Here is a 16,855-nt window from a genome sequence, read left to right on the forward strand (position 1 = left end):
TCCTTATTTGGCCTCGGCTGAATCGGAGCCCCACTTGTACCCAGCTTCAACAGAGGAAACCTCACTGGACAAAATGCTTTCACTGCCAAGTGTTGCTCTGTGCTCTCTGTGTTTAGGTGAGTGTTTCCAACCAATCAGCATCCAGCAAACTCTGGCACACTCAACTTCATTTACCTGTCCCTTTCTCCACAGCAGGGGTTGCCATGGCAGCACAGCTGGATCAGGACCAGTTATCACTGACCAGCAGCACAAATGAGAGAGTCTCCTTCAAATGTACAGGAACTGGCCAGTGTATCAATGACTATGTGCACTGGTACCAGAAGAAAGAGACAGAAACATTCATAGTGATTCTTCGTATTGATGTGAGCGATGGTACAGTTAAAAAAGGTTTCAACCATCCTGAAGAAGATGATTTCTCAGCTAAAGGGAGAGGCAGCAGCTGTGAGTTGGTGATTGACAAAGTAAAATCCTCCCATGAAGCCACCTACTACTGTGCCTGTTGGAGGTATGATTCCCACAGTGAGAAGTGTTGGCTCGTCGCTGTACAAAAACTCTGCAGCGTTAACCAAGAAATGAACAGATGGCAAACCCTGTTTACCACAGGAAGAGAGCTTGATTTGAGCCCAGCTTCACATATTTCAGCTCCCATCTCAGCTGTCATCTGGTTCTTCCAGGACACTGCTGAAGACACACAAACGGCTCTGAGCTCTGAAGCTTTGCTTTACATTGTGTCGTTGCCACAAGCAGTTCCTCCAAACAATCTGCCAATAAAGAATCAATATCCTGGCTGCTGGATAAACTGAGCTCTGAACCTCAGCACAGACTGAGTTATTTATTTATTGATTTATTTATTTATTTATTTATTGTGAATCCTTTGAGTCACGTGATTCCTGCGGGATGGGAGTCAATTTATCTCCTCAGCACGTGACTTGGACGGGACGGCAAAACAAGTCAACAGGAGTGGGCAGGAGTCATAATAACAACAGGTCAATTCTGACTTATACATATGAAGCTCACATATAAATAAACTGTGTTCTCTTTGTTTTTAACATAATGCTAAATGTTGTGTTGTATTTTGCATTGTGTTTGACTCTCTCCTGTCTGCTCTGGTTGCTGGTCGGTGTGTGACGTGTGTGGATCCATCATTATAAACTGTATAAAAGTGAGAGACAACCTGCTGGTCAGATGGTGGGAATGAAACCCTGTCAGGTAGAGCACAAAGTCAGCTGGGAAAGGGACGGCAGCAACATCAAATACAACTCATCTCCTTGCCTGACGGGTTGAGCCCATGTGTAAAAACTTGCTTGCTATTGGCTGGGTTGCACACTGAGCTTCTACATTGGCATATCAGTCAAAATATGAGGACCAGAGGAGAGCATTCCAATATTTATTCTCTTCTTTAATCAAAGTTGATTGTTGTACAGGTGATGGTGATGATGATTCAACAGCCACAAACAAATTAGAGCAATTATAAATCACCAGCAATACAGGAATGAATCTATTAGAGCACTTATTTCTTCGGCATATAAAGAACCAACACGAACTCACTCAGATAATGCATCAGGGTGAACAATCAACAGGGAATTTGCAGCTGGTGAGATCTGTTTGGCTGATGTGTGTGAATCCCGCCCACCAAGACTTGGGCATGTAGGAGTATTTTCTACAGCCGCCCCTCAAATATGGTGACATATTTGATAATGACCTTAGTCTTCACCAGACTGAGTGCGTTCAGGATCCGTTATTGGGGGGAGGGGTATTAATCTTGTGACAGGCCTAATGTACAGTTTCCCTTTGATGTTCACTTCCACTGTACGGATACGCCCGTCTTCACTGGGAATAAGGCGGGTTACCTTCCCAATAGGCCAGAGTCCTCTGGGCAGCTGTGGGTCTACCATCATTACTACATCCGACACCGTTAGGCTGATCTTGTCCCTTTGCCATTTCTGGCGGGTTTGAAGGCTAGGTAAATAGTCTTTAATAAAGCGTTTCCAGAAGTGGTCTGCTATGATCTGGCTGTGTCTCCACCTTCTTCGACTAACAAGATCTGAGTCACCATACACTGCTTGGGGAAGGGAAGCATCTCGCCGCCCCATAAGGAGCAAATTTGGGGTCACGGGGTCAGGATCAGCCAGGTCTGATGACACATACCCCAGAGATTTCGAGTTGAGAATGTCTTCTATTTCTATCAGAACAGTGTTTAGTACCTCCTCCGTAACGGTTTGTGCCCCCACTGTCACTCGCAACGCCATTTTAATAGATCTCACCTCTCTCTCCCACGAGCCTCCAAAGTGGGGAGCATTTGGAGGGCTGAACCTGAAGTGGATTTTCCTTTTACCCAGCTGCTCCTTCAATACTGGATTCAAGGCCTCAAAAGCGTCACTGAGTTCCTTCGCTCCTCCTTTGAAGTTTGTCCCACAATCTGATAAAAGTTCCAAGGGTTGACATCAGCGTGCTGTGAAACGTCGCAGGGCCATAAGAAAACTGTCGGTGTCAAGGCTTGTTAGGATTTCTATATGGAGGCAGTGGGTTGTAAGGGATTTGAACAAGAAGCCCCCATCTTTTATCTGTTTTGTGACCCAGCTTTATGAGCAATAGACCGAAACAGTCCATACCCGTAGACCAGAATGGAGACTGGGTTAAACGGACTCGGAAAGGGGGCAGGTCTGCCATTTTGGGAATAATGGGTTTAGCTCTCCATTTCCTGCATTCTGTACAAGTCCATCGATGCTGCTTAATAGCTTGCCGGCCTCGAAGAATCCAGTATGAACGTCTGATCTCTGCAAAGACCCTTTCGGGACCGGGATGGAGAAGGCGGATATCATAGTCCTTGATTATCAGATGGGTTACTGGATGTTTGTGTTGCCTCGCTAACTTGGTGGTCAGAGGTCAGCAGCTTTTCCGTCCTGCCGGTGCTGTGTACTGTGGTTAGAATAGGAGAGACACACACGTTGTGCTGGTGTTTACCTCACGACAGGAGGATTTATTCTTCCTCTGTGCGTGCCGGAAACTCCTCTATACCACCCAAGCGCAATGCGCCATCTGACGGCTTAAATGTGAAATAGAAGTATAGTGACTTAAAATACAATGAAATTATATGAACAATGAAAACAATGAAAATAAATGAGAAAGATGAATTAAAAAAAATAATAGGGGGGTGTCTGTTTTTTCTTGGTTTTATCCTATTTATTTTTCTCTTAACTGTTTCTGATATTAACTGTTTTCAACCCTCTACATTTGGGGTCTAGAACAATGGGGTACATTGTTCCTGGTTCAAGTTTCTCTGCCAATCACAGTCTGCCTCCTACTTGAATAAGAATTAACTTGTGCACAAACTGTGGAGAGAGGGAAGAGAGGTGACTATTTCCAGGAAGTTCTCTACCTGACTTTAGGGCCTGGAAATCCTCTGGGAAGCTTTCTGATTGAGCTTTTGAAAGAAGAACTATTTCAACTTCAGCCTGGGTGTAAGATGGGATTCCAGTGGGGCAGTGTTTGGCAATATCCTGAAGGCTTTGATGGGTTGCCTCAACAAGGTCTTGCCAGGTAGTAAAGTGACACAGGTCTGGTAGATTTGAGTGTGTGTTGATCTGTGTGAGGCCACAAAACATGGACTTGCTTGCTGAAGTTCACCTGGGGGTATGGGGTCATCCCACTCTCTTCTTTTCATCCAGAGCTGTTGGAGGAGGACTTTAGCTCTGGTGGTGTAAGATATTATATATCCAATGGGATCGTACTGAGTGGCAAGTACTTTGTATACATTCCTCATGGTTAAAGCATTATACACTACTGGCCTATGCTTGTACCCTAGAGCGTCAGATGGAAAGTGCCAACTTAACCCTAAAGTGCCCTCTGTTGGTTCGATCCTGTCATGGCTCAGCCAACGTTCTGTGCTGTCAGACTGGGCCTCAGGGGTTAAATGGTCTACAACAGACTGGATGTTACTGGCCCACTGCCTGATGTCAAAGCCCCCAGTGGATAACACATCCCTCAACTTAATAACCAGTTCCTTTGCCTCGTGAGGGCAAGGAAGGGAATGCAGACAACTGTCAACATAGAAAGTACTATGGCTACTATGGCTGTAACATCGGGGTTGTGCTCTTGATGTTCCTGTGCGTGTCTTTGTACAGCATAAATAATACAGCAGGGGCAACAGGTGGTTGTATACGGCAGTACTTGCCACTCATACACATCAGGCGGGTCCTGCCTTTTTAGATCATGCCACAAGAATCTTAGCAGTGGTCTGTCTTCTGGGAGGAGTCTTATTTGGTGGAATATGTATTTAATGTCTCCACTGATTGCCACTCGGTGTTGTCAAAAGCGAAGCAACACACCTAGCAGTGATGGGCCTAATACTGGTGCTGGGAGGAGTTGGCTCTTCAAAACTTGGCCTTGGTAGGGGAATGAACAATTAAAGACAATGCGGGACTTCCCATTGTGCTGCACTAGGTGATGGGGGATGAACCAGGACTCTAATGATTTGGGTATTTGCTCAGTAGTTAGTTTGGATACATAACCTGCCTGCACCAACTTGTCTATCTCTTTAGTGTAGGTTTGGCCTAGGTCTGGGTTTTTGACTAAGTGGTGCTCAGTCTGGCACAGGAGGGGCATAACTGAATCCTTGGGGGCTTGTAGAGTGGGGGCATTGTGTATACGAAGTAGCGGCGTTGCATAGCATTCAGTACAGTTTCATAGCCTCCTTGTCTTGTTTGGATCTTGTGATTAATTTTTCATTTCTAAAGGGGAGAATGTCTATTTGCTATAATTTCTCCACATTACGGCTGAGGTCTGCATAAGGGGTGCCAGTTGAGGTGGTGAAGAGAGCTTGGGAGGCATCTGATTGCTCATGCAGGAAGGTTGGGCCCTGCAGTGTCCAACCGAGCTTGGTATGGAGAGCTGCTGGTGCCCCCAGGGGACCTAAGCAAACTTCCTTTGTTGGGGTTATGAGATGACAATTATCTGCTCCTATCAAAAGAAGAGGCTGCACTTTGGAGAAGGACTGAAGGGGAAGACCCTGTAGGTGGCGGTAGCGCTTCTGGAGCTTATCCACTGGGTAACTCTGGTCCACCAGTGAAAACTTATCAGACGTAAAAGCATCTTTAATCATGAATGTTTTCTGTGGGTTCAGAGCAGGGGAAATCTCAAAACTGACTGCGGCACCATCAAAGCCTTCAGTTCATTGTCTGATGGTGCGTACAACAAGGTGTTCCATGGGCCCTTCAAGCCCTAGTTGTTTACAGGCTGGTGGGAGGAGCATTGTACGCTGGGAGCCGTCATCCAAGATGGCATAGGTGTCTAATGCGTGGTGTGGAGTGGAGGAGGCACTTGCTGGGGTGCAGGTGCTGGGGGCACCTGGAGTGGAGGAGGCACTTGCTGGGGAGGAGGTGCTGGGGGCACCTGGAGTGGAGGAGGCACTTGCTGGGGAGAAGGTACTGGGGGAACCTGGAGTGGAGGAGGCACTTGCTGGGGAGGAGGTGCTGGGGGCACCTGGAGTGCAGACTCTAAACATGCTTTGGTGGGGAGATTGGGCATGTGATCATCATGTTGGTGTAATAGACATGCCCTATGCGCACATGGTTGAGTGTGCTTACACTGTGGTGGGTTGGGCTTACATTCTTCACAGTCTATCTCTGAATCTCCACCACAGTAACTTGAGGGAAAAGAAATGCATGAATCTTTCTGCCCCTCCAGTGCATCCTACGTACTGAGAAGCTGCATGACCATATCTCTTATTTGCTCAACTTGTTCATTTATGGGGGGTGGGCAAGACTGTCTCTCATTCATGGGTTCAGCAACATGAGGATATGCTTGGTTCGATGAGGGAGAGAAACTTGATAATGTTCATAATCTTGGAGATATGAAGGTGCTGTCCTCTGTCGCTCTCCTCTCCTAATTCTGTCCTCACCATGCTGCTCTCTCTGATCCATATCCAATGCCTAAGCATCCGACTCGAAGGACCATGTAAAAACTTGCTTGCTATTGGCTGGGTTGCACACTGAGCTTCTACATTGGCATATCAGTCAAAATATGAGGACCAGAGGAGAGCATTCCAATATTTATTCTCTTCTTTAATCAAAGTTGACTGTTGTACAGATGATGGTGATGATGATTCAACAGCCACAAACAAATTAGAGCAATTATAAATCACCAACAATACAGGAATGAATCTATTAGAGCACTTATTTCTTCAGCATATAAAGAACCAACATGAACTCACTCAGATAATGCATCAGGGTGAACAATCAACAGGGAATTTGCAGCTCCACAGCCAGACAGGATGCTTCAACAAACAGTGGAAAGAGGCAGAGCAGTGCCTGATTGAAGCTCTTATCACCTCAGGTGAGGTCTGTTTGGCTGATGTGTGTGAGTCCCGCCCACCAAGACCTGGGCAGGTAGGAGTATTTTCTACACCATCCCTGCGTTCCAATACTCATACTACCATACTATTTAGTAGGGAAAAAAAGAATTAGTATGTCCCAATACATAGTATGTCAGATGCAGTATGCCAAGAGTACCAGGATGTTCTACTACATCCGGTCAGATTTCGCAGTATGCATTTCAGCATGCTGCTCTGGCCATTCTGACCCACGTCGCACTGACTGAGTTGCGTGTACAAGCCACGCCCACATACGGACGACAACAAAACACACATATCACACAAAATTCGCTCAGTGACAGCAGAAGCAACAGGAAGACAGAAGATCAGAAATATGACAGAGGACAGCGCAGTATGACACAGCACCGCCATTTTGACAACATTCAAATTTGCTGCTACAGACGGCGGTGGAAGTGAGCAAGAGGGTCGGACTTCTGGGATGATGTATGTAGTGTGTCCCAATAGTATGCATTCACATGCATATTTCATACTAAACTACATACTTTGTAAGCACAGCTGCAGTACATACTAAAAGTAAAAAGTATAAGTATGTGATTTGGAATGCATGGCATTTGTTTGTGTAAAGTGAGGACCTGTTCATGTTTCCATCACCTGCTGATGGGACATTTATTACTGTGACACCGTACCGACAATAACACGTCACCTCAGCCAGGACATGCATGAAAAGGCAACGCTCACCTCAACACATCGTTCTGCCCTGGAACTGGAGATTATTTCAAAGTGGAAATAAATGAAATTTTTCTAAAACATGTCAACAATTTCATGAAGTAGAAAGAAACATTTTTGATGAAAACAGGCGGAGTTGTGAACACTAATTAACATTAAAGGCAGAATGAGAACAAACAGGCCCCGCCCCCACCTGTCAACAACTATCATGATACGAACAAAAAAAAAGGTTTTAATTATCTTAAAAATCATTGCTGGTCCATAGTTTTCTTCTGGCTTTCTTCTTTCTTTCTTCCCCCAGAACCTGCCCCTGGAGGGGTGGGTTCTGTCACAGTCCGTGTCAGGATTCCCACCTCTCCTGGCTCTGGTGTGCCGCCTTGTCATCAATTACACCTCCTCATCAGCCTGATCTGACGCACCTGGGTGAACACCTGACACTCATCTCCTCATCAGCTCCGCTATATAAGCGCCGGCGAGTAGTATGCGTGTTGCTTTCGGTCCAGTGCATAGCCGTGACATACACTCTTTGTCAGCAAAATTTGCGGCCAGTTGATCAGGGCCTTCAGTGTCATGTCCCATGTGATGCAAGGCAGAAGCGCCAGATTCACTTAAGAAGTGGGGGGCCAAAAAGTGCCGTGTTGTGTGTTCAGCTCATTCACAGTGCCTCTATTCCATGCACCTCATCCATGCCCCTATATTGCAACACTTATGGTATCAAAAATAAAAAGACGTTTGGCTCATTCCCGTTAACTCAGACACACATGCCCCAAATCCATCACCAAGATAGAAGTGTCATTAAAATTAATGCTTTGGACTTGTCGTTTCAATGTACATCATGAATTAACGTGCAGTGAGGTCCTTGGCTGGGTAGGCAGGATCAGCCAGAGCTTAAATTGCATAGTACATGCATACAGAAATATATATTAAGTGGAACTCAATATTAAAACCACTGCAAAGTCAATCAAGCTGCCGCTGTCAAAAATGTAGTTATTGACATCGGCGGATTATAGCGCGCACACAATTACTGCCAATTAATTTCCTGAGACAAACATTCACCTGCATTTCTGCAGGATTTCCAGCCCAGGAGCTCCCAAAGACAAGATCACAACAAGAAATCAGCTGAATCTCAACAACACAGGACGTCCAGCTCCAGTGCAGTCTATAAGAGCAACAACTATACATTCTAAACACCGCCCGCTCGGATCACACACACTATTAAACCTCCAAGCACAACTAAGTCTGAAAAGCCTAAAAAGCCACTGAGTCATTCACATACGAGCACAACATAGGAAGACTTTATAACCAGAGAGAGAGAGACAGAGAGAGAGAGAGAGAGAGAGAGACTTTTAAATCTCCCTGTTAGCTTTTACCTTTTCGTTGTGTGCACTGATGTGGAGTCTGAGCTGCTCATCCAGCGCTGTGTCTGTCCGGCTCTTCCCAAAGGTGTTCAGGTTGATGAGAGAGCGGACGTGGGCTGTCGAGGTTTGGTGCTACAGCAAAGCCTCGGCAGGTTGTGCAGGTCGCAGTCAGCCTCTCTCAGCCAGACGCGGCCGCGACCCGCCGAGAAAAGGAGACTCGCTCTTTCTTTTTGTGCCGTTCCGTTTGAAGTAAATCTATCTATCTATCTATCTATTCCGTTTGAAAAGTCCTCACAATGTTTGTCCCTTCCTTTGGATTAAATCCTTGAGGTCAGGTGTTGGTTTCCCAGTTAATATTACGTTTTTTCCTCAAATATCAAGTTAGAAAGTCTTTTCATGGGAAATCTCCACCTTCACTGCTAGCCAAACGCACCGCGCGCCGGTGACAACAGCATCACGGGACCTTGTGGGGGGTGATTCCCGACATTCTTCATGAAGTTCAATTTTGTTTGGCAGTATTTTGTTTTCTTACTCACGTTTGCAGATGCATGCGGTCAGTTCAAACAGGCAACAAAACACACAGCAATGAAACAATTTTATTGGTTGATGTACAGTACACTGTATGTATTTGAATTGTGTGACGTCCTCGTGTGACGGCGGAGGGGCCATTGAGAGAAAAATAAAACACACCATGCTACGTTTTACTACTACTACTAGTGCGAACCAGATATAATTTGTGAGTGCCAGCTTTCGGCTGTATCTTTCTCTCTGTGGCCCCTCTCTGTATTTTACCTAACGTATGAGTTACCGTAAGTGTTGCAATATAGGGGCATTTGCAGTGAATGGAGCAGTTTTTACCTTAGGTGTTGCAATATAGGGACCTCTGATTGTGCTTAAAAATAATGTGGGGGAGGGTAAAAGTGGGGGGGGCAATGGCCCCCTGGCCCCCGCGTTTCTGGCGCCAGTGATGCGAGGCCTCGTTTGTCGCAGGTCACCTGGTTTTCTCTAAAGCGACACAAGCCTCATGTGACTCGTCCCGTTGTGCTCGGGACATGCCTCCGAACCTCAGCTTTAAACGTCCCAGCACTGCCAGTACTTTAAAATGTAAGTTACTCAATACAGTCAACTCCATAATCTGTGTCCAGTGTTCTGAAGTGCTCTGTTAAATTTTGTCGTGTGTTTGATATGATAAGTATCATCTCTGTGACAGATGTTAAAATTCACCGGCTCTGTGCTGTGAGCCAGTCAGGGTTTGGCTGCAGAGGGACCTTGTGTGTTTGTGTTATGATGCTGCACAATATGTAATCTCCCAGAGGCAAATATAAAAAGGCTCTGGAACTGATCCCTGTGGAACCTCAGAGGTCAGTGGAGCAAAACCAAAACATGGTGTCCAACAGCAACAGCAAACTCTCTGCTCCATAGATATGAAGAGAGCCAGTTTAGAGCACAACAAAGTCCACATGCTCCTTGTTCAAATGTGACCTCTGCCCTCCTTTAATAGCCACTGCTGAGGAGCCCTTGAGCAAAGTGCTGAACCCCTGGTCAGGTCTGAATGTGATCACGGACAAATCCACTTTCATTGTTGAGTGACAGACAGCACGTCTCATCTGTTGGACTCATTTCAGCTGGAGGAGGAATCTAGGATACCGCCTCTTTCTACCTCAGTGGCTCAAATAAAGCAAAAGAAATCAACCTCTGACAGTCATGTTGGCAGCAACAGCAGAGAAACACATCATGAAGCCCAAATATGACACTTGTTCAATAATTTGGACGTGTTCACCTCAGCTGACACATTCAACAACACACACAGGTTTTTGTCACAGCACTTTTCACTGTGGGAGCAGTGGCTACAGGTACGGGATCTTTGGCTCAGGCACCAGACTGTATGTAACAGGTAAGACACAAAATTCATTGTACCTTCATTTGTTTTCTTGTAGAAGTTGAAAATGTGGCTTTAGCTTTGTTTTCTGCTGCTTTAGACTTTCCATGTCAGTCTGTCATCACTGGCAGACAATTCAATCTGCAGCCATTCATACATGAAAAACTAAATGAGTGTGTGAAGAGCGTTTGTTTGGCTGGATCATTTTCTTGTGCATCCTAACATCTTGAAAATCTGCCAAGTGATTAGAGAAAGTCAGCAGTGCTCCTCTAATTCCATTCTGTGTTATCACAGGCTGATATTCACTGTCTGGGACTCAATGATCATGATGGAGGAAAACTGCTTGTATTGATTCATATTCATACAGCCCATAATAACATAGTGTGTGTTGCTGGATACTGAAGTTCATGTATTAAGGATCAGTAAATGAAATGTGCTGCTGTTGGAAACTTGTGGCTGCTTTTCTTCTCTCTCTTCTCTCTCCTGAAAGAAATGAAGGCATGAAATTATAGATGAATTATTGTGGAGGCTTTTCCTGCTCGGCTCATTAGTCCACTATTTCTATCAAATCTACAATTAATCAAAGTCAGTCTCTGTGATGAACATGATTCTTCACAGTTTATTTCATCAAGCTCTGCTCTCAGCCTCAGCCCTTCAACGAGAAGACAAAACTTTAATTTACTGCATTGTTTTAAATTGAAATTATTATTACTAACTGATGCATTTACAAAGTAAATGACAGCATAATATTTCTTCAGCCTGTTTTAAAAATATCAGTATTTTCTGGTTTCTTGTGTGATTTTCCCAGAGACAGTAGTAATCTCCTTCAGCCGTTGTTTCTCCGTGTGATTAGAAACTTGTGAAGGTTGTGTTCTCTCTGATCTGATTTGGCGAGGAGTTCCACAGTTCAGCTGCTTCAACTGAAAAAGCCGTCTTCCCAAACTGTGTTGATGTGTGTTTGATACAACAGCAGTACAATGTGCCAGCACTACAATGTCTTACTAACTGCTGAAGGTGACAGGGCCGGGCCGTGGAAGCTCTTCTATAACAAAGTGCCGTCAGCCGTGAAGACAACATTTTCAAAAGACAGCACATTATTTCCACTGCTGCTTGTGCGCTGCTGCTAGAGAATAGTTGTTGAAGTTTCCTCCAGCAGCTTGAGTGTGTGTTGACAGAGTGAAGAGGCTGCACAGCAGCAGCTCTTGCCTGAGACCAGGCTGTGACACAACAGGAGAGATGGAGAGGATCGCTGAGTGCATATGAACTTCTGCTGCTTCCCTTTGGATTTGATGGTTAATAAATGTGAGCTGAGCTCATTGTGTTTGTACACAAGAGCATTGAGGCCACACCAAAATGGAGAAAAATCAGTTCTGGGACTCATTTCAGAATCCTGACAAATATGTCAGAATTGGGTTAGGGTTAGAATCAGAATTCTGAAAGTTGAATCTGATTTCTGACAGATTTTTGCATTTAAAGTAAAAATATGAAAATGAAATTCAGAATTTTCAGATTAAAGTTTGAGTTTAGACTTTTCCAAAAGTCAAACTGTATGAGATGAAGTGGACGGTGACCAGCGCTCTGATGGGTTGTGGCATACACCCAATAGAAAAAAATCTGCAAAAATCACCCAGAACCCTTGTTCCACTGTTATGATACCTTAAATCATAAATGATAACAATGACATGTTACATACATGGTAGTAAATATGTTTTATGTTCCATGCGTTAGAAAATATATTTAGTATGGTATATGATTGTAAAGAGACTTCATGGTTAAAGAAAGGAAAAAAATTAAAAATATGTATATTTTCATGATACATGAAGGTGAATATATTAATGTTTTAAAATGTGATTCAATATTTGAAATAATTTTTGTCATGAGACAAAAAAAATAAATATGATAGGGACAAAATGTTTTGCAAACGACAGCAGATTCATTTTCTTTTGTTAAACATTGTAAAAATATTAGGAGCACCGGTGGCTCATCAGTAAAGAGCGCGTACCAGGGTTCAGTCCTGATCGCAGCGACCGGGGTTCATATCCGACCTCAGGTCCTTTGCTGCAGGTCATCCCTTCTCTCTCCCCTGCCCTTCCTGTCCATCTCCACTGTGACAGTCAAATAATGCAGAAATGCCAAAAAAAAAAAAAAAAAAAAATTGTAAATATATATGTTTATGCCACATGACAGCTTAGAGCAGTTTTTAGTATTTTACCCCGATTTTGAAAAAGTGAAGAAAGTCCATCATCAATAAGAGCTGCCAGATATTTGTAAGAATAGATGAGGGCGTCATCTGCATACAGACGTACATTTGTCATCCAGATTGTTAACCCAGATTGTAAAGAAGAAAACAAGAACAGAGCCAGGAGCGACTCTTGGGGAAAACTTGGATCAACATTTAATCCACTTGATGAGAGCCTCACAAAGACTGACACAGCATCCAGCAGCTTCCTGAGCCCAGACTGATCACAGGACAAGACACAGGCAAGTCAAAACAGGGTTTTCTCACTGAGTGTGACTGTGTGCCGCTCTTTGCTCTTGTCAAACCTCAGATCGTCAAGTTGTGCCGCCCAAAGTGAGCGTCTACCCAGCGACCAGAGTCGACCTGAAGGGGAAGAGCTCCCTGCTGTGTCTGGCCACATCCATGTTTCCTCCTGAGGTCCAGTTCTCCTGGAGGACAAAGGACAACAAGAAGATTCCTGAGGGAGAGCGAGTGGAGCTCAGAGAGGAAGAGCACGCCGCCGCCATCTTGCTGATCGATCAGCAAGAGCTCATCACGTATCAATACATCTGCTCCGTCAAACACCAAGAGGGCACGGTGGAGGCCATGATAAAAGGAGGTAATGAAGAAACAAACTGTGGGGTTGATTAGTAAAGCGTGCTGTGTTGCTGTAACGTCTCAGTCTCTCAGTCATTTACCAAATGCCAAGATAAAAATAGTGTAAAATAAGTTGATTTGAATGCGCTGCGTCTGGAGTCTGTCTGAAAAGCAACATGTCTTTCAAACAGCAGCCATGAAAAAGATGTTAGAGCCAAAAAACAAGAAAAGCTTCTGCTGCTGTTTCTTCCCAGTTTTTAGCAGCAGGACTGGCAGCGGGCAGCTGGCGTAGCTTCATCCACCAATCCCAGGCTGTTCCTCAGCTCTGATGGTCCCAGTGGAGAGAAACTGTCCCGAGAACGCAGCAACACACCGCCTCTGAGCTCCTCACACACTGTGCACAAATAGCTTTCATATGAGGAAACACATTTCCTGCTTTCTAATCGTCCAGTCTCCAGACAACAGGCAGGACGCTCACTGTGGGACTGTGGGGCTTCAGGCTGTAAATGAATGACGTTGCTGCAATATTCAGATTGTGTTTCTTTCCACACACAATCTGAGATCTGATCTCAGTGGGACCAAGATCCATCCCTCACGCTCCATTTGAGCCGGCTGGTTGGCTGCACCAAGGTTATTCTAGCTCACTAAAACTAAACTCACAACTAAAACTAGCTGTGAAAAACAATTTGGGTTAATAGAAAGAAAAATAAAAACTAGACTTTCGGAAAAAAATTACAACTAACTGAAGTGATTTTGTGTTTTTACAAAACTACAGTAACCTCAGTGTGTGTGTGTGTGTGTGTGTGTGTGTGGTCTCCCAGTGTCCTTCCAGTTCCAGTGCAGGGTGAAGCTGCTCTCTCTGGTTTCCACAGTGATGATAGTGAAGAGCATGGTGTACTGCTGTGGACTCTCTCTCCTGATCATCCACAGAAACAAGGGACCTGCTGACTGACTGTCCTGCAGCACCGCCTGATGATGTCATCACTGCCTGTCCTGCAGCGCCGCCTGATGATGTCATCACTGCCTTCCTCTTCCTGCTGTCTGTCATGGAGCTCCTCGTCTCTCCAAATGCTTCTGTGGTCTTGCTGCTGCTTGTTCTAAAGGTTCCAACCGAGAACAAACAGGAAACTCCTGGTGTCAAAGGCTCTGAATCAGCGCTGCTCTTTATGTCCTTCAGTTTTGGTGACGCTGTGTTTCTGTTGTGTTTGCTTTGTTGGGAACTGATTCAAAGAGCAGTTTTCATCCATCACATGTAAAATCAGTCAGTCTGCCTCATAGCTCAGTTCACCTGTATGAAACAGGCAGAAATCATAACAACTTCATGTCATGTTTTCCTTCTTTGTCCAGGTTGTGAGTTTGGCAGTGAACATGTTTGATGTGTGGACATGCAGAATGGATTTTAGAAGCACAGCTCTGTCTGTTTTCACCAAGAAATCTCATCCATTAAAACAGTTCCTGCACAGAACTTTCACTGTTTTCATTTGACTGTTTCTACTAATGCTCACTGACTTTATCAGTATTATTATTATTATTATGTTATTATTATTATTAGTCGTGGTAGTAGTACTAACAGTAGTAGTAGTAGTAGTAGTAGTAACAGTAGTAGTAGTACCGGTAACTGCAGTAGTAGTAGTAGTAAAAGTAGCAGTCATAGTAACAGTAGCAGTAGTAGTAGTAACAGTTGTAGTAGTAGTAGTAGTAGTTGTAACAGTAGTAGTAGTATTAGTAACAGTAGTAGTAGTAGTAGTAGTAGTAACAGTAGTAGTAGTAGTAGTAACAGTATTATTATTAGTAGTTGTATGTTATTTAGTTTTATTTTTTTCAAAGTGGCCGGTCCCCTTGATTCCTTCCTGTTTGTGAGAGAAATGCAGGGAAGCTGCTCAGGCTCCAGAGGGTTCATTTGTCTGTTGATGAATGTAGAAAAAGGCCCAAAGTGCTGAAAAGACGAGGAGCCAGGAGCAGGAACACAAATCCAATCCAGGAGAAAAGAAGTGAGAGAGCTGAGAGGATGAGAAGTTGGCGGTGGGAGAGATGAGGAGGAATAAGACGATAAAGAAATGTTTGAAAGCGTCAGGAGAACGCCTTCAGATCCAGATGTGCTTTGACAAGGGATTTAAAAGAAGACGCAGAGTTTACAGGGAGCTCCAGCGCTCGCTCGCTCTGTGTGACCAGGCCAGATTTGGGAAGAGGCCAAAGGGCCGAGCAGCGATCAGGCTCACAGGGACTGAACAAGTCACTGCCACTCAATCCAGGTTTATTTGTACAGCGGTTTTCTCAAGGCGCTTCACACAAACCCAACAGACATCAACCAAATCCATGAAGCACAAGCTCCAACAAGAGCAGCACAGAGACACAGACAGACAGACAGACAGACAGACAGAGAGACAGACAGACAGGCTGCAGGTCGCCTCAGGGCTGTATAGTGATAGCAGTGGTGATAACAGCAGTAACGACAAAACTAACTGCGGTTGCTATGACAACAACAATCACACTGATAATAATAATGATAGTGATAATAATAACAGTGATAATATTAATAGTGCTAATAATGATGGTGCTCATAATGAGAGCAGCAGAGGCAGCAGTGGTGGCAGCAGCTGAGTGCAGCTCAGCAGTGAGGACACATAAAAGCTGCAGTGTTGACAGTGAATCAACATTTGACTTCCTGCTGGGGGACACAGAATGTTCCAGACAGGCGCTGTGGCTTTCACAGCAGCTTCTGTGCAGCCTCCGCTCCGTTAGCTGTGGTTTCTCATATCAAGAAAACAACTGCTGCACCTCTTGGTTCTGCTCAAGAGCCCTTCCAGGAAGCCCACCGCCCTCTTCAACACACAGCGCTGATACTCTCATATATATATATTATATCTCTATCTCTATCTCTATATATAAATACATATATATATATATATATATATACCAACATGTATGCACTGGCAGTTATCAGTGCATACATGTTGGTATGCACTGATAACTGCTGGCCAAAGTAGGAGTGCATGGCGGTCACTGCAGTGGACAGCTGGTTAAAAGTCATTTTCTCCTAAATGCAGTGGTTTCTATGGTGGAATTGCATATCAGCTGTTAGAATGCTCTCTGCTGCTCCCCTCCATTGAGCTTCATGCAGAGACTGTCAGTTTTTGTTGCTGAAAACATATTAATACCAGTATAATGACATGGTAATACCAGTCCTGCATCTTAAAGAAGTATGGAGACTCACAGAAATGTTCATGCCCTAAGAAGAGTAAAAACACTTAAGAAAAAAATCTGGTCTCAGGCTTTCATAATTCATAAAGGAGTAGAGGATAGGAAAAAAGGAAAAATACTGTATATATAGATGAAATTCTGTGGCTGTTTAATTGGTTAATTAATAAATTACAATAACAATAATTAAATTCAAATATAAATGTATGTATATATCATATACGTAGGACACACACACACACACACACACACACTGTGATGTGGCACTTTATTGAAAAGGTCGATGCACATGAATTTTACAGAGCGATCACATCTGCAGCCACAGAAGAACCAGCAGAACAGAAAATTCATCTCATGTTGGTTTTTGTTCAGAGGAGAATTTCACAACCAGGAGGGGAAACATTTGTTATGGATCCTGACCTGAAAAACAGATTTTATCAATAAACAAAAGCTCATGATCTCCTCCCAAAACATGGAGAAAATATGACGAGTCCATCAGCAAGAAATCAGCCAAAGACTGGAAGGAACCAAAGAAAATGACCAAAGAA

The 16,855-nt window shown here is 44.2% G+C and overlaps 1 protein-coding gene across 1 annotated transcript; it reads left to right on the top strand.

The window, feature by feature from the left end:
- Positions 1-10,119: 10,119 nt before the first annotated feature.
- On the top strand, positions 10,120-14,096 carry LOC115375424 (uncharacterized). The gene is made up of 3 exons (XM_030074812.1): positions 10,120-10,309; positions 12,844-13,131; positions 13,931-14,096. The coding sequence occupies exons 1-3, from the start codon at positions 10,120-10,122 to the stop codon at positions 14,059-14,061; spliced, it is 609 nt and encodes a 202-aa protein (XP_029930672.1). The 3' UTR covers positions 14,062-14,096.
- Positions 14,097-16,855: the final 2,759 nt, after the last annotated feature.

The sequence above is a fragment of the Myripristis murdjan genome, chromosome 17, assembly GCF_902150065.1.
Source record: "Myripristis murdjan chromosome 17, fMyrMur1.1, whole genome shotgun sequence".
Classification (NCBI taxonomy): domain Eukaryota; kingdom Metazoa; phylum Chordata; class Actinopteri; order Holocentriformes; family Holocentridae; genus Myripristis; species Myripristis murdjan.

Bases quoted from the DNA above. Each gene is read 5' to 3' on its own strand.
- LOC115375424 (XM_030074812.1), top strand. From the start codon at position 10,120: ATGTTGGCAGCAACAGCAGAGAAACACATCATGAAGCCCAAATATGAC. The intron at 10,310-12,843 runs GTAAGACACAAA...GTCAAACCTCAG, and splicing joins CACCAGACTGTATGTAACAG to ATCGTCAAGTTGTGCCGCCC. The intron at 13,132-13,930 runs GTAATGAAGAAA...GTGGTCTCCCAG, and splicing joins GGAGGCCATGATAAAAGGAG to TGTCCTTCCAGTTCCAGTGC.